The sequence below is a fragment of the Grampus griseus genome (assembly GCF_964374135.1).
Source record: "Grampus griseus genome assembly, chromosome: 9".
NCBI classification, from domain to species: Eukaryota; Metazoa; Chordata; class Mammalia; order Artiodactyla; family Delphinidae; genus Grampus; species Grampus griseus.
In genome coordinates, this window is record NC_139003.1 from 95,955,790 (window position 1) to 95,979,567 (window position 23,778).

At 57.7% G+C, this 23,778-nt stretch overlaps 1 protein-coding gene across 6 annotated transcripts in view; it reads right to left on the reverse strand.

The window, feature by feature from the left end:
* CAMK2B (calcium/calmodulin dependent protein kinase II beta) overlaps positions 1-23,778 on the reverse strand; it is a 95,022-nt gene that overhangs the window by 48,668 nt on the left and 22,576 nt on the right. For all 6 annotated transcript variants that reach the window (XM_082662159.1, XM_082662156.1, XM_082662158.1 and 3 more), the window contains exon 2: positions 12,449-12,543. In XM_082662159.1, the coding sequence (XP_082518285.1) occupies positions 12,449-12,543 (95 nt within the window). The remainder of the gene's footprint in view (positions 1-12,448; positions 12,544-23,778) is intronic.

The following is a 23,778-nucleotide window of genomic DNA, read 5'->3' on the forward strand; positions in this document are numbered from 1 at the left end:
CCCCCGAGGTGTGGCGCCGGGTGACCCGGGAAAGGAGGTGGCCCCGTGCAGCCCTGCACGCCTCACACTGGGTGCACACCCCACACAGAATGGCAGCTCCCAGACCCCAGGAGCCCCCAGGAGGCGGAGAGGGGCCCGCTTGGGGTTGTCACTGTGCCGTGGCTGGCACCCATCACTGTGAAGGGGATGGGTCAGGGGACCCCAAGGGGCAGGAAGAGACAGGCGCTGCCACAGGTGACCACAGGGGGGCGCTGTCCACTCACTGTAAGCGTTAACTTTGACTTCAATAACTCCCCGTGGAATGGCAGAGAGACTCAAACCGGCTCTTCCCCGCCACGAACTAACTCATCAACAGGGCGAGTCCTCCCAGGCAGGGACCCCCAGGTGGGGGCAGCCGGAGCTGAGTCAAGAATGAAGAGGTAGCAGCTGAGGGCAGGGCGGGAGATGCCGCCCTTGGAGGTGGGAGAGGATGTCCGTGGGCCCTGCTGCACCCTGCAGGGTGGGGCGCACGGTCGAGAAACAGGCACCCAGAGGAGCTCAGAGTCCCCAAGGCCAGGACTGGACCTGAGGCTGGTGGCCTCCCTCACAGCCTCCCAGTGACGGCCGCCTTCCCAGCCACCACCTGCTCCCTGGCTGTGGGTGACTCACAGCAGAGCGGGGCGGTTGGGGGGTGAGAGGAGTCAGGAGAAGGGCAACGGAAGGACGTGGGTGGGCGCCTGGCCCCTCGCCAGCTGCCACGAGCAGCAGCAGTGCCGTCACCAGCAGAAGGACACCCGCGAGGCGCCGGGCACGGGCAGAGGAAGGACGGGGCGGCGGGGGGAAGACAGGAGGCCCAGCCGTGAGGAGGGGCTGCCACCCTCTCCCCGGGGCTCGGCCTAGGACAAGTGCGGCCACGTCCCGGGAAGTCAGGAGTAAGGACAGGTCAGGCTGGACCGAACATGAAACCCCGCGTGGAAAGCCCACACTGCCTGGCACGTGGAGGGGTTCAGGAACGCTCTCTCCTCCCCGATGCCTACTGGACCCCCCTAGGCCCTGGGGCCGGGCGGGCTGTGTTCACTGGGGAGACCCCACCTGCACAAGGGTCTCTGCGGGCTTCTGCATTTCCCCCCTCCCCCCCGCCCACCCTGGCTGGAGGATGACCTGGCCAGGGAGAGCTGGGGATGAGGGGATGGCAGAGGGCTCTGCTGGGGTCCTGGCCTGGGACATGGGAGGCTGGGACACGTCAGGGAACCGGCTGGAGATCGTGGGCCACCGTGGCTGCTGCCCAGGACACTCCGCCAAACTCAGCAGCTCCTGGACACCAGTCAGCAGGGATCTGAGCTTCAGGTTGGGGTCAGGCCCCCGCCCCGGGGTCACCATCCATTTCTGCACTGAAGCATAGACGCCCACCCCTTATGGCCAAGGCCCCAGGGGAGAAGGATGCCCACGGCGAAGGGGTGGACAGGCTGCGGGGCGTGGGAGTGTGCGTGTGGCCAGGCCCCAGAGGGTGACATGTCTACAGAATCACCTTCCTGAACACGCAGCATGGGGGTGCGGGTGTGGCTGGAGGACGGCAGCTGCGGGGAGTCCAGGCAGCAGCCCCTGCCCTTGGCTGCCTCGCCTGTCCTCACCCGGGTGGGTGTGACCAAAGGCCAGGCGTCCTGCGCCAGCCAGAGACAGTGCCTCCCCTCCCCGGGGGGGGAGGTCAGATGCCCACGCTGCCCACCTCAGGAGGTCCGAGGACAGCCGTAGCCTGCAGGGCTAGGGGCAGCTCCCACGTCCCATCCTGGCTGTCCAGCTGTTGGCTCCACAGGGTCGGGGGCTGCCCAGGCTCCTGTTCCTTCCAGGCTAACTCAGCAGTGAACCCAAACCAACGTCGTCAAGCTGGGGTGTGGCAGGCTCGCCTATGGGCCGGGCTCGGATGGCCACTGGGACACTGGACACAGGGCCCTGAACGGGACCAAGTCTTGTTCTCTGAGTCTGTTTCCCACGTGTGAAAAGGGTTGGTGGGTGTTCCCAGGGAGAGGCCACGGAAGAGAGGAAACCCCAGCTGCCGGCCCGTCCCCGCTGCCTGCCCACAGAGCTGGGCACCTGGCCTGTCATCCTCGCTGCTGTTCTCGCTTCCCTCCTCCAGCCTCCGTCCAACACGACACTCAGGACCCCAGCAGTTGTCTCCTCTCCAGGGGCTTCTATTCTTCCAAAGGGAGGTGGGGGTCCGCGGCTGCATTGGACAAGGGCAAGGACCCACTGTCCCCAGTTGACCCGCGTCACTGGGCCCCGGGATGCGTCATCTGGGGTTCCCTCCTCTCCTTCCCACCCGTCTCCACCACCTACGCCATCGGATGGCACAGAGAGCTTTCTAGACTCTTCAGAGGCTCATGGATATCCACATCCCACTTCATGCGGGCTCACAGTAATCACTGCCCAGCATCAACTCCTTCACTCAACGTGTCCCAAAGCTGTCAGGGTCCAGGGGAACAGAGCGCGGGAACACGGGCCGGAAGCTCTTGTGGTTCCAAGCTGCTGAGTCAGACTCTGCTAGGACATCCTGGACATTCACAGCAGCCAGCGGGGTCCACAGCAGCGCCCACGGCACCCTCCAGCCTGCGCACCTCACCCTACCACCTACAGTCCTGCCCTCAGGGTCCCAGGAAGGGGATGAGCAGGCCTGGGGGTGGGTGGACCAGGGCAGACAGAGGCCGGTTCAAGCATAAGCACCAGCACCTGCTGACCCTGGAGGCTCCCACCTCAGCTTCAGCCCCTTTCTGGGTGCAGCAGGGACAGACTGCAGGAGAAGACAGGACTTTCGGGAAGGACGTCCCCAAGCCAGGGCCTCGGTGGCTCTCGCCTCCTGACGGGGCTCGGGGGCTGGCACATGTGGGAGCGACCCCAGGGGCAGCGCAGGGCCTACAGCGGGGTCTGACCATCCGGTCACTGTCAAGGGCTACAAGCTGGTTCAGGAGCTGGAAGAAGGTCACAGGGGAGCGTTGCCCTGGGACCCTGGTCGCTCCTCTGCTCCAGAGCACAAGAGCGTCTGCGGGTGGCCTCGGATTAGCCTCTGCTGTCCGCTCTTCGGCTCTCCAGGGCTCCCCGCGACATAGGGCTGTTATTAACATCGCCTCCAACTTTCAGATGTAGGACGCGGCACAGGAAGGCCGTGGGGTAGGGCCTCGGAGCTGGGCCACCAGCCGGGGGGGCTGGCGTGGAGTCCTCAGCCATCCTATGGTCTTTCTCCTGGGGCTTCTCAAGCCTCCAACGGGCTAACATGCTTGACCCCAGCCTCCTCACCCAGGGAGCATCTAGGGCCCTGGGGGCATCCCATCCTGCTCTGCATCCAGCACTGGGGTCCCCAGGAAGGTCTAGTCACGCTTCAGGCCCTGGCGGGCACTGGCAAAGCCATGATTATGAAAAGAGCTGCTCCCATGGTAGTTTCCTGTGTGTGTTTTCTTTTTAAAAGGCGGCACGCAACCAGCCATGATGACACCAGCGTCACCTGGCAGCCACACAGCCCAGGGAGGGCACCTGTGTGGGTCCTGCAGCTGCCACTGCCTCGTTGGGACAAAGAAAGGGCCCTCGAGGGGCAAGGACAAGCTGCCAGGTGTATGGGAGCTGGGCCAGCGACCTGCCGCTCCCCACACCGCAGCGCTGAGGCCTCTGAGCTGTTAGCTGGCCACGTGGTCCCCAGAGCCCTCCCTCTGCGGTCCCCGTGGCCCTTCAGCTGCTCCTCCATGGGAACAGATTCGCCCTCTTCAGGCTCAGAGCCGTCATCACCCAACACGGGGCACAGCTCAGCTCTGAAACAGACGTGGCATTTCATGATGTAAGGCCTGGCACTGAGGCCCCGTGTGATGTGCTGCCCTGATGTCTGGTGAAACCAGGAGGGCCCGAATGGCCTAGCTGTAGGCTTCCCCAGCCCGCTCACCCAGCCAAGCGGCCCTCCTCCCAGGCAGACCAGGAGCAGAGCAGACCCATCCCCAACTGGTGGCCTCGGTCCCCTGCCAGCAAGGAATTATTCAAACAAGCAACCACATTCCCCTGGGGCAGCCAGGGGCACCCCACTCTCTGGTCACCTGCTCATTCTGCCCCAAGTGCACCCGAAGTGGCCTGCGTGACGTGCAGTGTCCTCCCCAGGCTCTGAGCCTGTGTGACACAGACTGCTGTCCATCTCAGCTGTCTGGGGTCCCCATCCTGTGTTTGGTCATGCCCACGACCCTAGGGCGGGCTCCCACGCTGACTAATAGGCAAAAAGGAGGTGATGTGAATAAAAATGACTACCTCTCGAGTCCTCAGTTTTGTCAACTGTAAAATGGGACAGTAGCACCCTCCAGTACAGTAGGCCATGGTGACAGCAGGAGCCCACCAGTGGCCTCCTCCTTTCCTGCTTCCTTCCCCAGTCCCAGTGCAGTACGTCCTATGCCGGGGCTGGGGTCTCATCACAGCCCACCCCAAGATAGCACCCGTGACACTGCCACAGCACGGCGTGCTTTCCAGGCTAGGGCATGGCCCCCAGAGGGTGCAGGGCTTATTCTGTCAGGGTCCTACTCAGACTCAGCAAGGCCTCTGGGACGCCTCCCTCCACCAGCCTCCTCCTTCCATCTGTAGTTACTGGTGGCCCAGACCACCACCTCCCAACAGACCCCTCCTCCAGCTCAGTTCTTGAGTTGAAAGCGCTCTGCTCCCCCCACCTCTTCATCATGTTCATTAGGGACTTACTGTGCGCAAAGCACAGCCTTGGGCTCAGGGAGGGAGACCAAGAGGCCCCTGCGCCCCGCCCCGCCCCACCCCACCCCCCGGAGCTGGGAGACAGGCTGTGCGGAGACAGAGAGCCAGTCTGCTGGGAGCCGGGGGCTGCCGTGCTGACCAAGACGGCGGGTCCTCAAGCCTGTGGCTGCCCCTCTGACCCTACGCTCACCTCCAGGGGGGCCCTTGGTGCATGTGGGGTGCACAGGGCTGCCAGTAAGGACCCCCCAGATTTGGGGAATGACAGGAATGGCTGATAAAACAACCCCACAAGGGCCCAGGAGTTCGTGGAGATTTCCTCCCAGTAACCCTGGACCAGTCCCCCTTTTAGGCGCTGCCACCTCCCCACCCTCTCTTGACCCTCTACAGCTCAATGGGGTGGGCACCGCTGTGGCCTGAGTTCACAGAGCATCGCTATCAGGCCCCCCCCAGCCCCTGGGACTCAGGGTTCACAGAGGCAGCCGTGCCCCAGAAACAGACACACCCCAGAACCAGGGAACAGGGCCACGGAGCTGCCACATTCTCCTCCTCACAGGTGAGGCCACCAAGCACACGGAGGGGGTGTCCACCAGGACCCCTGCCCACACAGCCTGGCCTCCACCCCCCTTTCTTCTCCTCTCCTGCCTTCACTCCAGTTTGGGGAAGTTCTGATTTAGCCTGTTTGAATAATGAATTAATGACAAAGACCTCTTCTCTCAACAACTCTGTTTGGCATTGCCTGATAAAACACAAAATGACCAGTTAAATCTGAATTTCAGGTAAGCAACAAGTTTTTTTTCATATAAATATGTCCCAAGTTCAGATAAATAATTTTCTAATGCAAGTATGTCCCGTGCAGTTTGGGACGTATTTGTCTTCAAAGATTTTTCACAGCCTATCTGAAATTCAAATTACTTCTAAATCTGGCCACTGCAGCCGGTTCCCTCATTGCTCCCCCATCCTCCCCCTGGCATGGGACTGGGGGAGGGTCCCCCCCGCCCACAGGGTCCCCCAACTTTCCCTCTTCCTCCCTCCCCACCTGCAGGTGGGCGCCCCCAACTCCGCAAAAACCCAAGTCCTGGCAACAGAACCCGGGAGGGATGGGTCTGTCCAATTAAAGACTGAGCCTGGGGCCAAGGAAGGGACCCTCCTACTCCACCCACCTTCCGGGTCCCTAGGAAGACCCCTCCCACTACCCAGGGTCCCCTGGAGCCCCGATTCGAGAGCAGGGTCGATCAAAAGCTGGCTGGGGGTTTGGGACATACTTATTCTAAAAAAATATTGTTTATCTGAAATTGGGACATTATACGGTGAGGCCCTGACTCCGCCCCTGGGGCGCTAGGAGCTGCCAGGGAGGGGCAGGGGCGGGGCCGCGGAATAGGCGGGAGGGGTGCCCAGGCTGGGGAGGGGTGCCCGAGGGGGGAGGGGGGAGGGGAGGGGAGGGGAGCCCAGCGCCCGCGGCGCATGCTCAGCCGACCCTGCAATGCGGCGCCGCGTCCTCCGGTAACCCAGTTCCGCGGATTCCCCCGCGCCCGTTATCCTCTGACTCGGTCGTCTTCCCGTTTGTGGGTCGCGGGGGGCCAACAGCAAAGCGGCAGCGCCGGCTGCAGCAGGAAAGCCCCCGGTTCCTGCTGGGCGAAGGCTTCCGGGCAGGTTTGGCCGGGGTGCAGGCTCAGCCCCAGAGCCCCTAGGGGCCAGACAGCTCCGCCCTGTCACAACTCCGGCAGGGGTGCCCCCCAAGGCAGAAGGGGCCACACAGGCCCTGCGGAGGGGGTGGCCCCAGGTGAAGGTAGCTGGGGGTAAACTGGGCATCAGCTTGGGGGCGGGAGGAGGCTCAGAAGTGAGCCCCAGATCTCAACGTCTGTGGCCTGTCTCACCTGTGCGCTGAGTCCCTCACCTGTGCGGTGACTCCCTCACCCGGGCCGTGAGCCCCACCTATGCAATCAGCCTCCCACCTGTGAGGTCAGCACCACCTGTGAGGTCAGCTCCCCACCTGTGAGGTCAGCCCCCCACCTGTGAGGTCAGCCTCCCACCTTTGAGATCAGCCCTCTACCTGTGAGATCAGCCCCATGCCTGTGAGGTCAGCCCCCCACCTGTGAGGTCAGCCCCCCACCTTTGAAATCAGACCCCCACCTGTGAGATCAGGCCCCTACCTGTGAGGTCAGCCTCCCACCTGTGAGGTCAGCCCCCCATCTGTGAGGTCAGTGCCCCACCTTTACAATCAGCCCCCCACCTGTGAGGTCAGCCCCCCCACCCATGAGGTCAGCCCTCCACCTGTGAGGTCAGCCTCCCACCTGTGAGGTCAGCCCCCCCCACCCATGAGGTCAGCCCCCCACCTGTGAGGTCAGCCCCCCCACCTGTGAGGTCAGCCCCACACCTGATCCACCCTGAGTCCTCCGCAGCTGGGTGAAATCTAGAGCCGCCCGTGTCCCAGGCTCTGCTCATTACGGCTGTGGGATCCTGAGCACGTCTCTGCTTCTGTGGGACACAGTTTCCTCGTCTGTGGAATGGGGCGCCCACCACCGACCTCGTGAAAACTGCTGCTGAGGGTCAGGACACAATAAACGCCTAAGCCCTCGTTCCTGTGCAGGGTCCTTCCCCCGAGTTCAGCTGCAGGCCAGGGTCATTTCTGGGACACCTGCTCCCTGGACACTGGGGGCCAGTAAGTACTAATGGAGCTCAGTCCATGGGGCTCCCTCCAAAGGCCAACAGACCAGCCCCTTAGTGCTGGCAGTGAGCGAGGGGAGGAGGAGGGGGAGGGGACGCAGGAGCAACAGGAAACGTTTGTAAGCCTCATGGGCCCGATGCTCTCCTTATCCCCCCACCCCGTCAATTAATTTTCCTCTAACTGCTTTTGTTAACAGTAGTTTAATAATCTCCCATTATTCAGTACATTCACAGCCTCTGAATGCCTCACAGTCCTCTATTTAATTATTAAATTAAAAAAATCTAACTCTTCCTGCCTTGGGCACAAGCTGGGTGTAACCTGCAGTGTCCTCGTGGCCTCAAGGACTGCCAGCTACCGGGTGGGACAGTGTTTGTGTGTCCAGCACCAGCATCGTCCTCCTGCTGCTCTCCTTATCCCTGGAAGCCTTGAAGGACTAAGCCCGTCTCCTCAGCCCAGGAGTGGACACCTTCCCTGCAGTGCTGAGTGAGCCCACTCCACACTGCACTGAATATGAAGCCGGCACAAGTGGGGCCTCCCCTCCGGCCTCTGGGTCCAGTCTCCACTTCCCCACTCTCCCTCTTTCTAGGGTGCTTGCCTGGCGTCCTCCTCCCCACACATGGGCCGCTCCCCTCCACCCGTGCCTTCCAGGACAACAGGTGGGGCAAACATCTCTGAAATGGCCTTTGTGGGAAGGGGACCGGTCTGGCGTCAGGACCCTCTGCTGGGAGCATGTTGGACCCTGCAGAACACAGGTGCAGGCTGCACGGTGGTCACCAGGATTCAGGGAGGAGCAGTGGGCTCCAGGCCTCCCCTCCCTGCTTCCCCACCACCCTCAGTCTTCACCATGGAACTTCTCCTGAACTTGGACCTCCCAAATGCTCAGGCGCTCAGTGACCAGGGGCCTCCCCTGCAAACCCCACCCTGCAGCAAACCCTCTTCTAGACCTCACTCCACCCAGTCCCTATCCCAACTTCACACCTGGGAGACTAACCTCACTCCAGCACAGACTACACATCTGCTCTTTCAAAATCCATTCACTCGGGCTTCCCTGGTGGCGCAGTGGTTGAGAGTCTGCCTGCCGATGCAGGGGATGTGGGTTCGTGCCCTGGTCCGGGAAGATCCCACATGCCACAGAGCGGCTGGGCCCATGAGCCGTGGCCGCTGAGCCTGCACGTCCGGAGCCTGTGCTCCGCAACGGGAGAGGCCACAACAGTGAGAGGCCCGCGTACCACAAAAAAAAAAAAAAAAAAAAAAAAAAAAATCCACTCACTCAAAACATTCATTCATTCATTCAAAAACATGGAGAGCTCAGCACCTGTCAGGGCCTGAGCAGGGTGTGGAAGACACAGTGGTGAATGAAACAGATGAAGTCCTGGCGGTCTCGTGGGAGAGACAGCCAAAAAATAAAAACAGGGTGCTTAGGTCCCAGATTCCCACTGGAGGCTCAGGGGAAACCCCTCTGAGGAAGTGCCATCAACAGGAGTTAAGCAGATACAAAGTTTAGGAAAAGCATTTCCAGAGAGAAGGCAGGTGCAAAGGCCCTGGGGTATACAGAACCAGAAAAGACCAAGTGCCTGAGCAGAGCTGCTGGGAGGTAAGGAGAAGACAGGGCCAAAGACTGAGTGTCAGGCCAGGTGAGAACTTTGGGTTTTATGGAGCCAGTCCCCAAAGGCTGGTAAGGAGAGGGTGGGATGTTCCTACGTGTGTTTTCCCAGGCTCTGGGCCGGGAGCTGGGAAGGCCCAGAGACGAACCCACTGCATTTGCCCTCAAGGAGCAAGTGATCAATGAAGAAATGTCTAAGGTGACTGCTTCGGGACCTGGGGGGTTCCAAGCTGGATGTGAGGGCCCAGGGAGGCTTCCTGGAGGAGGAGTCCTGGAGCCTGCAGGCTGGGCAGGATAGTCTGGCAAGAAAGGGGGAAGAAGGCAGCAGGTGCCCTGGCAGCACCACACTCAGCCAGCTCCTTCCAAGCACCTTAGTCCTTCTCTCACCCTCACAATGCCCCTCTGAGGTAGATATCAGATTTATCCCAATTTTACGGCTGGGGAAACTAAGGTACAGGGTGGCTAAGTAACATGGCCAGGGTCATACAGTAAGGTGGTCAGGGCCGTGCGGCGACAAGACCAAACCCAGCAGCCTGGCTGCCCCCATTGCTGGTCCACACTCAGCGTAAAGATGAGGGTCGGGAGCCCAAGATCCTCTCCCCTCACCCCTTCCACTGTCCACTCAGCTCGGAAAGCCCCGAAAGGGGCTGGAGAGGGTCAGAAGATCCCTGGGTCCCTGCACAGGGAGGTGCCAGTTGTTTCTCGAATCCTTTTCCGTTACAGAAACATGCTGAACACTATGGGTGAAATGGTGGCCAGCCTGGGATCTGCTGCAAGATATATGGGCAGGGGTGGGAGATGGGGAGGGTTAGAGATGAAAACTAAATTGCCTGGGAGCTGGAAACTGTTGTGTCGAAGCTGGGGGCTCCTTCTATCATTTTTTCTATATTTGGGGATGTTTGAAATTTTCCATAATGACGAGGTAAACGGGGGGAACAAATGCCCAAGACCTCCACAGACCTGGGCAATGCAGGGGCCCAAGGGTAGAGGCAAAGCAGGGGGTGTCCTGGCTTCCCTGGCCCGGAAAGTGGTCCAGAGGGAAGGTGACAACAGACAAGGGCTGGCTGCTTCGATTCCAGACCAGTCCGGGCTGGCGGCGCTGCCTGCCACCATCCAACCCAGGCTACGCCCAGCCAGGAAGGAGACTGAGGCCAGGCGCAGGGCTGACGGAGCCCCAGGTCTGCACAGCTCCACAGCGGTGCCCTTAGCAGGGGTCTCCGGGGGCCCAGCCTCCGGGACTCAATGGAAAGCAGGCTGGCTCTCAGGAAGTGGGCAGCAGGCCTGCTACTGCAGGGGTGGAAGAAAGAGCAGGTTGTAATTGTGGAGCATGAAAGGAATTTCAGACTTCCACTGTTTTTTTTTTTTTTTTTTTTTTTTGTGGTACGCGGGCCTCTCACTGTTGCGGCCTCTCCCGTTGTGGAGCACAGGCTCCGGACGCGCAGGCTCAGCGGCCATGGCTCACGGGCCCAGCCGCTCTGCAGCACGTGGGATCTTCCCGGACCGGGGCACGAACCCGTGTCCCCTGCATCGGCAGGCGGACTCTCAACCACTGCGCCACCAGGGAAGCCCTTCCACTGCTTTTGATCCTCCCGATTTATAGAACACTTTGAGGATATAAACAGGGGAGAGTGAGGTTCCTTGAAAGGAGCTGCGTGATTCCACGGAAACATACACAGGTGGTTTTCTGCCTGAGTTCCACAAACTCCTATTCATCCTTCAAGACCCATCCAACCTCCCTGTTCTGTCCCCTGTGCTCCCACCCCTCGAATGGGGCTGTAGTGGCTTGTTTGGGTCTGTTTGCTCATCACCCCATCTTCAGTGCTGGGCACTGACTGGGAGAGGCTAGGTAAAGCTGGTGGATGAGTGAGGGTGTCCCTCATGAGTCCATGGGACCTCTGAAGGTGGGCTCGCTCTCCTCCTGTGGCCTGGCACAAGCCTATGGAATGAAGTGGAATGTTCCTCCTGCTTTAGAAACTCCACGGACACACTGTGCGGACACATCCCCCCGAAAACATCTGACACCGGTGGCTCACCACTGCCGCACACCCAGTGTCAGTAAACACGGAAGCTGCCCTGCATCTGGCGGCACCACGCACACAGCAAACGCTCGGTAAATATTAGCTTGTGCATTATGATTACGATCACAGTTTAGCTGCGGGATCTGAGCTTTCCCGACATGAACACCCCAGGGCTGTCTGGCTCGCAGACTCCTGTCTCTGCGGGGCCGTGTCATCCTCATCACCCGAGCACAACCAGCCCCTTGGCCAGGCTGGGACAGCAGCGCCCGCCCCTGGAAACACTCAACCCTGAAGGCCTGGGACGCAGCAGGCGCCCAAACAACACCTACACGCAGCTCAGCGAACCGCACAGCGGGCTCAGCCGCCTGCCCACACAGGCCGCCGGGCTGGAAACTGCAGACCCTACAGACGGAGGCGTTCTCAGCACCCGCCTCGGGGAGGGACTCGGGCCAGGACTGCCTACAGTCAGGGCCTCTCTGCAGAGAAGGAGCCTCTCTGTTGGCTCAGATTTGTGTCTGGGTGTTAAGTGGGGTCATGTGTGTGCCTGGAGGTGGGAGACCGTCAGGCCAGGGGCTTAGCTCCCTCTGCCAAAGGGGTCACCCAGCCCCTCCTGTCTGACCCTGGGGCCGGAGATCCGTGGGCTCCCCACAGCACAGGGGGCGGCAGTGGTGCTGCTACCTCACTGGGATGGCCCATGCCTCCACACCCACGCTGGAGGCCCCACCAGACCCCCTGCCTGGCTCCCGGCCCCCTGTCCCCTCGGTTCTGTGCTCTGACATCACCTGCTCAGGGCGGCACCTCCGCCTTGGCCTTGTCACCCCATGTCATCCCCTGCCCCGACGTCCCGCCTCATCCCCGCCACGTGGAACTCCACTGGATCCCCCGAGGGCAGGGGTCTGTCCGTCTGCCCAGAACGGGCCGTCCCCCAGCAAGGGCTCTCGACGGTGCTGGATGGGGTGAGGCCACACGCCCGGGGCCAGCACCAAGCCCACCCCTGCAGACCCCGAGCCCTCCCCAGCATAGGCAGATGAGTCCCCACGTGCATCCCTGCGTCCGGAAGACCGGCGGGGGCTGAGTTAGGAAACGTGCCGTTTGTGCCGCCCCTCAAGCATTGCCCTGTCACCCAAAGTCTTCAGGTCCCCGAGGCCCCCTCTGGCCCACAGTTCGTGGGCAGACGACCTTACCTGAGCACTTCAGCCACCTGGCCGCACGCCTCTCCCCGTCCAGCCCTGGGGAGGTGAGGCAGGGGTTCCACGAGCCTCCAAACCAGAGCGAGAGTGCAATTCCAGATGTGAGGGTGTGCGGGTGCCTCTCCCGGCCCCACTCGGCCACGGGCACCGTTCATGTCCCACTGCCCCCGCTCCAACTGTGCCCCCGTGAGCCACGGGCCGAGCCCGATCCCTCAGGACGGGCTCCAGCCCCGGCCCCCGGCCCTCGCCAGCCAGCACAGCCATTCCCTACCTCTGGCGGATAGCTTCTTGGTGTTGATGATCTTCGCTGCATACTCATGGCCGGTGCAGAGCTTGACACAGCGTCGGACCACAGAGAAAGCCCCTCTGGGGGAGAAATGGGAAACAGAGGCAGGGAGCCGATTAATCCCCCGGTGAACACCCAGCACCCGGTCAAGAGGCCCAGCCTCTGTGCGACGAAGGGGCGCCCCTCCCCCAAAACGACTCCCAGCCCACCCCGCCCAGTGCCAGCCCGGCAGGGGCCCCTTTCCCGGCAGCTGGCAGAGCCCAGCCGACTGGCACACCCAGCTCCTGCGAGACACCCCGCCTGGGCATCCTCATGGGCCAGCTGGACCGAGGGCCTCTAAGCGAGCATCCTCCCTCACTCTATGCCCAGGACGTGAGACCCAGTGAGTCCTCCCAGAGCAATGAACCCTGGCCCAGCTCCAGACAGCGGAATAGATTGGTGCAGCCTGCGGGGACTCTGTGAAGGTTCTGGAGGGAGGGAGAAGCATCGCATAATTAAGCTGCAAAGCTGGAGGCCAGGGCCCCCTCCCCCGGATCCTCCACCAACACTGCCCCAAGTTACAGCAGAGGCTGCAGAGGCCCATAGCAGAGGAGACATGTACACGCCCACAGCATTAGTGCTCCTGAGAGGAGAGGGGACCAGCCTGGAGAGCCAAGAGAAGGGAACCCAGGAGAGTGGGTGACCACTGCCAAGGCCATCGAGGCGTCCTGCACGCGGCCCCGAAACAGTGACCCTTGAGAGGAGGAAGTTTTGCAGGAGGCGGCACAGCAAGCCAGAGGCCAGAGAACAGGCCCGTGTGGGTCCAGGGCAGGCGTGGGGCACAGGCCGGAGGGAGCCTGGGGCCCGTCAGAAGGCCCTCCGCGGTATTCAACTTGTCACCACCGTCGGTTTAATTTGATTTGAGATCATCTTCGAAGAACATTAGACCCAGCACGTATGAGACACAGCCAGAACGGGAAATGTCTTGGGAAGGGTCCAGACTGGAGGCCGCCAGGGAGAGGTGGGCACAAAGGCCACAGGTGGCTGAGCAGGTGGGGCCAGGGGGGCTGGGGACACCCCTGACCGCAGGCCCCTCCCCCGCCTTCCCTCCCCAGAGGCCCTGCAGGCACGGCCTCCATCGGAACACAGCCTCCCCCCGACCCCCGTCATAACCCCACCCCGGAGCCCTGCTGCCCACGCAGCCTGAGAAGCCCACCAGCTGCCCGAACCCGGACTCTGGGCCCCAGGAAAGCAATGTCTTAAACAGGGAACGCTTTTTCGCTCTAATCCTGTTTGAGATCAAAACGTCATTAAGACAGACTATTCACTTCCTTGGAAAATAAATAAATATTACGCTAAATCTATTTGAACATTTTCTTAACGACCCGGGTCTTTACGATCGCTAGCTGTGCTCAGAGCCGTAGCTTTGCTTTTCCAAAGTCAGCCAGGGAACTGGGCAGCGGCTGCCTCTGCGGGACGGGGAGCCGGGGGGCACAAAATTCACTCTACATTCTCTGTCCTGTGTGATTTTCTCACTACGTGCATGGGTTACATTCTCAAAATATTCTTTTTTTATTATTATTTTAAGAAAAATAACATAAAGAAAGGATTTTTTTTTTTTGACCGGTGAGACTAGCTTGGGAGAGAGCGTGGTGAGGGGGAAAGGCCACAGGCTTCGAGCAGGTCTGGGTTCAAGGCCTGCTCTGCACCGGGTTGCACCCTCTGAGCCTCAGTTTCCCCATCCATCTAAGGAGCGGGAAAGGCTCACAGAGCCACTGCGAGGGCCGCCCGAGGCTGCGTTGGCCTCACCCTCACCAGCCCAGCCCATCCCTGGTCTTCGAATCCACTTCCTGCCCAGGAGGGCGCAGGGTATCACACGTACAGGGCTGAGCCGCCACCCTTCGCGTTCTGGCCCCCAAAGCGCACGGACAACCACTGGCTCACGAGCCTCCTTGGGATAGAGCTTCCTATGCCAGAATCCGACCCCACGATGCTGGAAGTTCCCAACAGCCAGAGGGCTGCTTTCAGCATGGTGGGCGCCAGGCGAGGCACCAAGGGGCCCTAGGGTGAGCTCATCCCTGGAGGGGAAGGGACCCACGCAGCCTGTCCACCGGCTGCTGCCCAGCCAGGGTAAGTACAGGACTAAGTGACAGGGAGCCGGGAATCCTCCCTGGCGCACGGCAGGATGCGCATAAATAAAGTGAACGAGAGCCGGCAGCCAGATGGACGATCCTGGACAGGCTGCCCCACTGCCCCACATCTTCCAGCTCAGACCCTGCTCTCTCCTCCGTAGAAGGCTCTGGGTTGGTGATGAGGGCAGTGCCAAGCGGGCAGGAGCCAGACGCTGGAGGAAACCAGGAAGGCGGCAGGCACAGCTCCTGGCATCCAGCAAGCGCTCAATAATGGTGCTCACAGGCTGCACTCAGGCTGGCACAGGACCTGCTCCTGGACACAAGCCTTCCTCTCCTGGAGTCCTGCCTGCCGGGTGCGGGGGAGGGCACCTCTGGAGGCCCCTCTGGTGTAGGGCTTCTCCTGCCCCTGCTGCCCGGCCTGAAGAGAAGTTCTAGAAACAGCTGCCCGACCCCCGGGCCTGGCCACCCCTCCCTGGTCTGCCACGGGGCACCTGCACTCCAATGCCTGTCAGCTATAAGGGGGAACCTGGGCCGGCCTGGGGTGAGGCTGTGCCGGGCCCCTGGGGAGCCCTCAGAGCTCAGTCTCCCAGCTGAAGACACGTGGAAGTCGCCAGGAAAGCTTGGCCAGGCGCCTGCGGAAGCTCACGAGTTAGAGGGCTCTCGGTGACTTAACTACCCAGAGGGAGAGTGCAGGGAAGAGGCTCTGCCCCCGATGACCACCGCCCCTCGGGCAGCCCCTCAGCTCCCCTCTTCCATCCTTGAAGCCAGCCTCCCAGTCACCACCATCCCCCAGTCTCCTCCCACCCCCACCCCAGGCATCCGCCCCCTTCCTGGTCGCTCTGCTAGTTAGTCGAGGCCCATCACAAGGAAGCCCCCCAGAAGCGCCAGTGCCGTGCGGGCCATGGGCTGGGGGCCCCGACACCTTGAACATCACAGACAACAGTGAGGCCAGCAACCACCCTCCCTCAGTGCTCACAGCATCTGCCTCCCAGAAGCTTACAGTCACTGAGACAACACCACGGACGAAGGGCCCGGGTCCGCATCCTAAGCGCATCCCCGCTGCCCCCAGGCAAACTCCTTTGCATCCTTCAAGACTCAATTCAGTACCTCCTCTCGGAAGTCTTTCCCAGCGCCCACAGGAAGTCAGCCTGGTCTCCTCCGGACGCCGATGCTGCACGTGTCTCGGCTCACTTTGCCCACTTCATTATAATTACTCATCTGTCCAGTTCTGGCCCTACACTGTGGCTCTCCACATGCAATCGGGATGCTGGGGTCAGGCCCAGTGTCCAGACTGTGATAAGAGAGTAAGAGCACCACAGGTCGACTGTGGAGAGTGGAGATGCTGGACCTCAGCATGTGTCAGGCCAGCAGGACAAGAATGGGCAGCCTTCTAGAAGGACAGGGAGAGCCCGGGATGGGGCAGACTCTGGACCGCAGGCCAGCAGGAGAGGGTCACCTCCCGAGGCTTCCCTGGATGAGTGTAGCTGGGGGGACGTCTCCTGTGGAGCGGAGGTCACGGAGCCCCTGATCGAAGCAGGAGGCTCCCCACCGTACCCACAGATAGGCTGAGATGAAGACGCAGAAGCACACACAGACAGGGCGGACAGTGGACTGCATCCGGGTGGGACCTGCCTGCGCTGCCCGACACTCCGACCGTCCACGAACGGCGTGGCGGGTGGTGGCCGGCTGCAGGGTCAGCAAGGTCACCCAGCCGCAGCTTGTGGGGGAGAAGCCAGGAAGGTGGGGGTCTGGGTGAGGGTGAAGGTCAGGGAGGGTGAGGGTGAAGGTCTGGGTGCGGGTGAAGTTGCCTGGGAAGAGGGTGCGCCTGGTGGGGGGACCCCCTGAACCTCGAGGTCGCCACACAATGCCCGGTGTGGCACGTACTGCTGCGCTTGGGTTTCGAGTGATCTGAATAACGTGCTCAGAGGAGGAGGCTCCCGGGCACCAAGCATGTCATGGGGCTTTTAAAAATCAGGTAAAGCTAATGAAAGGAAGAAAACACTCTTTCAGTCCTTGCCGGCTGGTGGATCAGAAAGTGCTCTCCTGTCTGCTGTGGGACCACAACACCAGAGAGGCCGGCCAGAGAGAGGGGGACGCTAACGCCAGAGCTGCCTGGGGTCTGGTTTGCTGCAGGTGGGCGCCCAGCACTGCTGTGGCCGCGTGGACCCACGGTGGCACCCGAGGGTCAGTCTCTCGCCAGCGAAGGGGGTGACTGGCCCCTGCACACCGGGCAGACGCAGTGAGCCAGCCAGCGGCTCCCCATCCCCTTTACTCTCTCTTTGCTCCCCGTCCAACCTGTGGCCATGCCTCTGAGCTGCCCCCGTGACCGCCTGCCCGCTGCCACCTGGAACTTGCCCCTGACACTGATTACCTGCAGCCCCCATGGAGGCCCCCACTACGCCTGCTTTGGGGACCTGTCCGCTCCCTGCTCTGTTGGCCGAGCCCAGCTGCCCCGCCTGCCCTCTGCCCGCTGCCCGCTGAGCCGAGCTGGTGTTGGTGGGAGAGGCTGCTGGGGCGGGAGGGTCCGGTCTTGCCCTGTCCCCACGGCAGGGACACAGAAGCGCTGACCACGGATGCTGCTCTCGGGACCCTGCGTCCGGGGCCTGGGGCTGCAGGGCTTCCTCATGACGGTCACAGGCAGCACGTGCAGAGGTCCCGGCACGGAGCGGGCGTCAGAACCTTGCAGCCCGGGGAGCCCCTACTTGTGCTGCTCAGCGGCCGCTCCGCGCTTCCACTGCATCCCTCCCAGTAGACATTCCAGGGACGTGGCGGCTCCTGTCTCCACCGCCCCCATCCCTGGCTCCACCCTGCACCCGACTCCAGCTCTCTCCACCCAGTCCCGGCCTCGCAGGCACCTGCCTGCCTGCCACCAGGGCTGCGAGCTGTTTGCACAGCCCGGCGGCAGACACACCCGGTGGCCCAACAACCCGGGACATCCCATCCATACTCTGCTAACTCAGGTGCTCGGGAAGCAGGAATCCTGACAGCCAACCAGAGACAAGGGCCCACGCTCCGACCCGTCCACGGCCTTCTTAACTTTCACAGCCCAAAGCAGCCAGGAGTCCTGAGGGAAAGGAAAGGACCAAAGCCTTGTTTATCTGCTTTGTAAAGGCTCCCACACAGGGTGAGCGCAGGGGTGCCCGCTCAGTGAAAGCAGCCCTCCTGGCCCCCGACTCCCCAGGCAGATCCACACAAGAAGAGCTTTCTGGAATAGGCTTAGCAGGCAGCAGAGGCACTTGGCTGGTCCAACGGTTTTATTTACCGCGTTAATTAACACATGGATGACCTGAACCAGCCTGAGGCTAGGTACGTCCATTCTGCCCGGTCTGGGCCGCCCCAAGTCTGGCTGAGGAGGGTCTGGGCCAGCACTCGGGGGCGGGGAGAGCGGGTAGCAGGGAGGACAGCCCAGCAGACACGCTCACTCACCATGCCAGGCCCTTGCTTGCTTGGATTTGTGGATTTAAACTACATCAAGCTGCTGCTTATGTGTGTGTTAGCAAAAATTTTTTTTTCTACCTTTGATTAAAATGACGGGGGAGGTCCCTTTATATTTTTAATCTGGACCTAAGCAATTTGGTAGAAAATAGGAACTTCTACATGAGGTTGTTGTGGGGGTTTTTTCCTGCTTATAATAACAATTTTGAAAACAGAATCCCTGCTCACAGCAGAAAATGGAGTAAACAAGTGGTTTCAATAGAGCGAGTCGAAGCCGCCTCCATCTCCGTAACCCGTTGTCTGGCGTCCCACGATGTCCCATGATGTTCTGATGTGTCTCCAGTGAGGTCTGCACCACAGGAAGGCTTTCCTCTTCAACACTCAGGAGACTCTTGCTGTTTCTGTTCTGCTTTTCCCTCTCACTACTTCCCCACCCTGTGAACGACTCTTCCACGGCACGATCCGGCAGCTACATACTGCTTCACTGGTGGATGCCGTCCAGGGACACCAGGAGGGTATGGGACCCTCCCCAGGCTCCCCGGCCTCGGGGTCAGAGCCGGTGAGGAGAGTGTACTGGCTCCGAGGGGATCTGGGCAAGCGCGTGCCATGCTGGGCAGGAGCACGAGGTCCCAGCACAAGAGCGACGTCCAGAGCGCAGGCCCATGAGGGTTGCCCAGCATCCACCAACAGGACGGCACACAGAGCTCGGGGGACCGTGTCCCACTCCTGCCCAGGACCCAGAACGTCCTGGGTTCCAGGACAGGGCCTGAAGTAGACACACTAGAGACCGACACTGGACAACATGTAATCCCTGTGGTCTCTGCAGCATCCTGGCATGCCTTTTATCAGCGCGTGAGTTCCTGCTTTTATATTTAACATCACAATTTATATATTTAACATCACGCAATTCCCACTCTCTGACCTAGATCGCATATACTTGTCATCCTCACCATAGAGAATGTTCCTTCCATGGGTAGCCGAGTGCTTCCTTGATTGGCAGGCATTTGGGGTGTTTCCAGTTTCCCTGCTTGTAAATGCCTGCCGTAAACATCTCGGTTATTTCTGTAGGGTTTATTTCCAAAGGCACAGTCGCTGGGTGATTTACAACCCACGCCAGCGATGAAAACGCCACCTCTTGCCACTTCCCCAAAGTCCGACCCTGGGCTTTCCAAGGTCCTTCCTTGGAATCCTGGCAGCTCCCTGGCCCCGACCTCTGAGCCTGGGCCAGAAATGCAAGTCTTAAGTCATCCATGCTGTGCTAGGGTACTGGGGCCACCACAACACAGTACATGGGCTGGGCAGCTGAAACAACAGAGATCGTCCCACAGTTCTGGAGGCCGGAAGTCCAAGACCAACATGTTGGCGGGGTCGGTTCCTTCTGAGGCTGTGAGGGAGACACTGTCCCAGGCCTCTCTCCAGCTTCTGGGGTTTTGCTGGTGATCCCTGGGGCTCCGTGGCTTGTAGAAGCATCACCCCCATCTCTGCCTTCATGTTCACATGGCATCCTCCCTGTGTGTCTCTGCCCAAGTTTCCCCTTTTCATAAGGACACAGTCCTACTGGATGAGGGCCCACCCTCCACCTCAGCTTAACTAATTACGTCTATGACAACCTTATTTCCAGATGAGGTCGCATTCTGAGGTACGGGGGTTAGGAGCCCACATCTGAATTTGGAGGAGACACAATTCAACCCATAGCACATGCTGGCCCCCAACTCTGCCTTATGGAATCTGCCACTGCGTGTACCAGTCAAACATTTCCCAAATGACCATCATCACATATTAGCTCCACAGGATGTTCCCAGATGTTAGGTACGAAAAGGGTTCTGTGGGCAAAAAGGTTTAGAAACCAGTAAGTTAAAATGTTTTCCTTCCTTCCTTCCTTCCCTCCTTCTTTCCTTCCTTTTTTACTGCAGGACTTCCCAGGGCCTTTAACATGGTCATCTGTACTGTGAATTTCCAACCAGTGAGTATGAGGTACAGCCTTTCCCTAACTTCTTTGGCCAGAGAAATTTTTTTTTTTTTTTTTTTTTGGTCTTCACTGTTTCACTTTTATTTTTTTTTTGACAGCTTTATTGGAGTATAATTGCTTTACAATAGTGTGTTAGTTTCTGTTGTATAACGAAGTGAATCAGCTCTACATATACATGTATCCCCATATCCCCTCCCTCTTGCGTCTCCCTCCCACCCTCCCTGTCCCACCCCTCTAGGTGGTCACAGAGCACCGAACTGATCTCCCTGTGCTATGCGGCTGCTTCCCACTAGCTATCTATTTTACATTTGGTAGTGTATATATGTCCATGCCACTCTCTCACTACGTCCCAGCTTACCCTTCCCCCCACCATGTCCTCAAGTCCAGAGAAATCTTTACCCAAAGAAGTCTCAATTGGGCCAAGAGCGGGGGACAGGGAGGGGTTCTAGTCTAAGGGCTCAACACCGAATGCAACCCTCAACAAAGAAACAAATGGCCTGGGTGGGACAGAAATGCCATCTGAGGACACCCACCCAAACACAAGAACAGCAGCGCTGCCCATGGAGTCTGTGGGTGCATCCCAGATGGAGAAAACCCCAGCGTGGCCCCCTCTTCTCCCTGCCTGCCCCTTGGAACAGGGCACGCAGGCCATGGTGGCCGCTCTTCCCATCGGAAGCCCCCTCCCCACCCACGCGGGCATCAAGGTCCCCCCACTGCCCTCCTCCCAGACACCCCGGGGAGCAGGGCTTCATCTGGAAGAGCCAGGAACGTCAACTCAGAGAGAACGTTTTCTTACATTTCTGACAGTGCTGAGAGCAGACGGAACGCTCCGTGAGCAGACTGGGGAGCCATGTCCTGACCACGTAAGGCTTATGACAAAATGCACCCTACATCGTAATGAGATTTAGAAATAAATGACCACAAAGGGGAATCCTTTCACATTTCTCATGCGCTCATGTCATCATTGTTACTTTATACAGTCACGTCAAGTCTGTGAGTCCTACACAGATGAGAACAGCCCGACTCTGACGCTTGTCCATGACACCGTGTTGCTCTTAAACCTCTCGGGCCTCACACCTCACACGGTCACTCTCAGTACCGCCCAGATCCACCACCTCTCCCCGCCATAGCGGGGTCCCCTGAGTCCCCGTTCCACCGGGTACAGACATCCTTGAGAAGCTTCCTGGAGGGCTCAAGGCAGCAAAGCCAACAGGAATAAGAGGGTGGGCACCAGCCCAGGGGACACAGCGGGATCTGAAGGAAGTGGGACTCAATGGGATTACTGAGTGGGTACAGAGTTATTGTTTGGAGTGATGAAAAAGTTCTGAAAATGGGTTGTGGTGACGGTTACACAACACTGTGAATATACTTGACGGCACTAAACTCTACATTTAACAATGGTTAAAATGGTAAATTTTATGTTATGTATATTTTACCACAATGAAAAAAAGTCAAAGGATGGAGAAAGATATACCATATTGATCTCAGACAGAGCAGACTTGAGTACGGAAAGTTACCAGGGACAAAGAGAGATTTCACATCATGATAAGGTGGTCATTTCTCTAAGACATGACCCTTAGCATGTATACCCCCAGCAGCAGAAGGACAAACTATATGAGGCAAAACTGAAAGACCTGTAAGGAAAAGTAGGTGAATCCACTAGAACACTTGGAAACTCCAGCACCCATCTATCAGAAATGCACAGACCCAGCAGGCAGAAATTTGGGAAGGACACAGCTGAACTGAAAAGCACCATCTATCAACTGGATGTAATTAACATCTAGAGACAACTTCATCCGACAACAGCAGAACACACATTCTTCTCAAGCTCACGTGAACTTTCACTAAGATAGAGCACATTCTGGGCCATAAAACACCCTTAACGAATTTATAAGAAAAGAAATAATACAAAGTATGCTCTCAGGTCACAGTGGAATTAAATTGGAAATGAAAAACAAAGAGATGGCTGGAAAACCCCAAAATACATGGGGATTAAACAACATACTTCCAAATAACACAAGAGTCAAAGAAGAAATCTCAACAGCATCACCTCTTGGGTAAGGAGGCTAATGACAGAGGATATGAATCAGGGAAAAGGTCAGTGGGTCAAGTTTACCTTTTTTTTTTTTACTTCTTTTTTTTTTTTTTTTTTTGCGGTACGCGGGCCTGTCACTGTTGTGGCCTCTCCCATTGCAGAGCACAGGCTCTGGACACGCAGGCTCAGCCGCTCTGCGGCATGTGGGATCTTCCCGGACCGGGGCGCGAACCCGTTCCCCTGCATTGACAGGCAGACTCTCAACCACTGCGCCACCAGGGAAGCCCACATTATTTTTTAAATGGAAAATCGTCTACGTGTAATATTTTACAATTTACAAACATTTAAAAATAAAAACTATGGAATAAATTACACAGTAAAATTAAAAAAGAAGAAGAAATCTCGAAGGAAAATTTTAAACATTTTAACAAAGTGAAAATGAAAATAAAACTTATCAAAATTGTGGAATGCAGTAAAAAAAAGTGCTTAGAAAAAAATTATACCATTGATTGCATATATTAGGAAAGAAGATTTAAAATCAATAATCTACGTTTCCACCTTAGGCGACTAGAAATAAGAAGAGCAAATTAAATTCAAAGTAAGCAGGAGAAAAGACATAATAAAAGTCAGAGCAGAAATAAATGACACTGAAAACAGGAAATCAACAGAGAAAAATCAATGAAACCAAAAGCTGTTCTTTGAAAAGATTCATAAAGTTGACAAGCCTTCAGCCAGGCTAAGATAACAAGAGAGAGGACACAGACGTCAGAAATGAAAGAGGGGCCATCACTACTGATCCCTTGGAAATTAAAAGGATAATAAAGAAATACTATGAACAACTCTATGTCCACAAACTTGATGAAACCTAGATGAAATGGACCCATTCCTTGAAAGACACAATTTGCCAAAACTCTCACAACAAGAAATAGACCAGAACAACAAATACTGTATTATATCATTTATGTGTGGAATCTAAAAAATAAAACAAACAAATGAATATAACAAAACACAGATTCACAGATATAGAGAACAAGCTAGTGGTTACCAGTGGGGAGAAGGAAGGGGGAGGGGCAAGATAAGGGTAGGGGATAACAAACTACTGTTTACAAAATGGATAAATTACAAGGATATACTGTACAGCACAGGGAATTCAGAGAATACAGCCAATATTTTATAAGAACTTTAAATGGAGTATAATCTGTAAAAATTTTGAATCACTATATTGTACACCTAGAACTAATATAATATTGGAGATTAACTATACCTCAATTTTAAACAGTAAAAAAAAATAAAAGAAATAGACAATTTGAATAGACCTATATCTATTAAAGAAGTTGAATCAATAATAACATTACAAGAAAACTACAGATCAATATTTCTCACAAACATAGATGCAAAAACCCTCAACAAAATATTAGCAAATTGAATCCACTAATGTATAAATAGAATTATACGTCACGACCAAGTAGGATTTATCCCAGTTGTGCAAGCCTGGCTGGTTCAACATTTGAAAACCAATTAATGTAATGCATCACATCAACTGGCTTAAAAAGAAAATCACATGATCATATTAATAGATGCAGAAAAAGCATTTGACAAAATCCAACACCCATTCATAATAAAAACTCTCAGGGCTTCCCTGGTGGCGCAGTGGTTGAGAGTCCACCTGCTGATGCAGGGGACGCGGGTTCGCACCCCGGTCCGGGAAGATCCCACATGCCGCGGAGCAGCTGGGCCCGTGAGCCATGGCCGCTGAGCCTGCGCG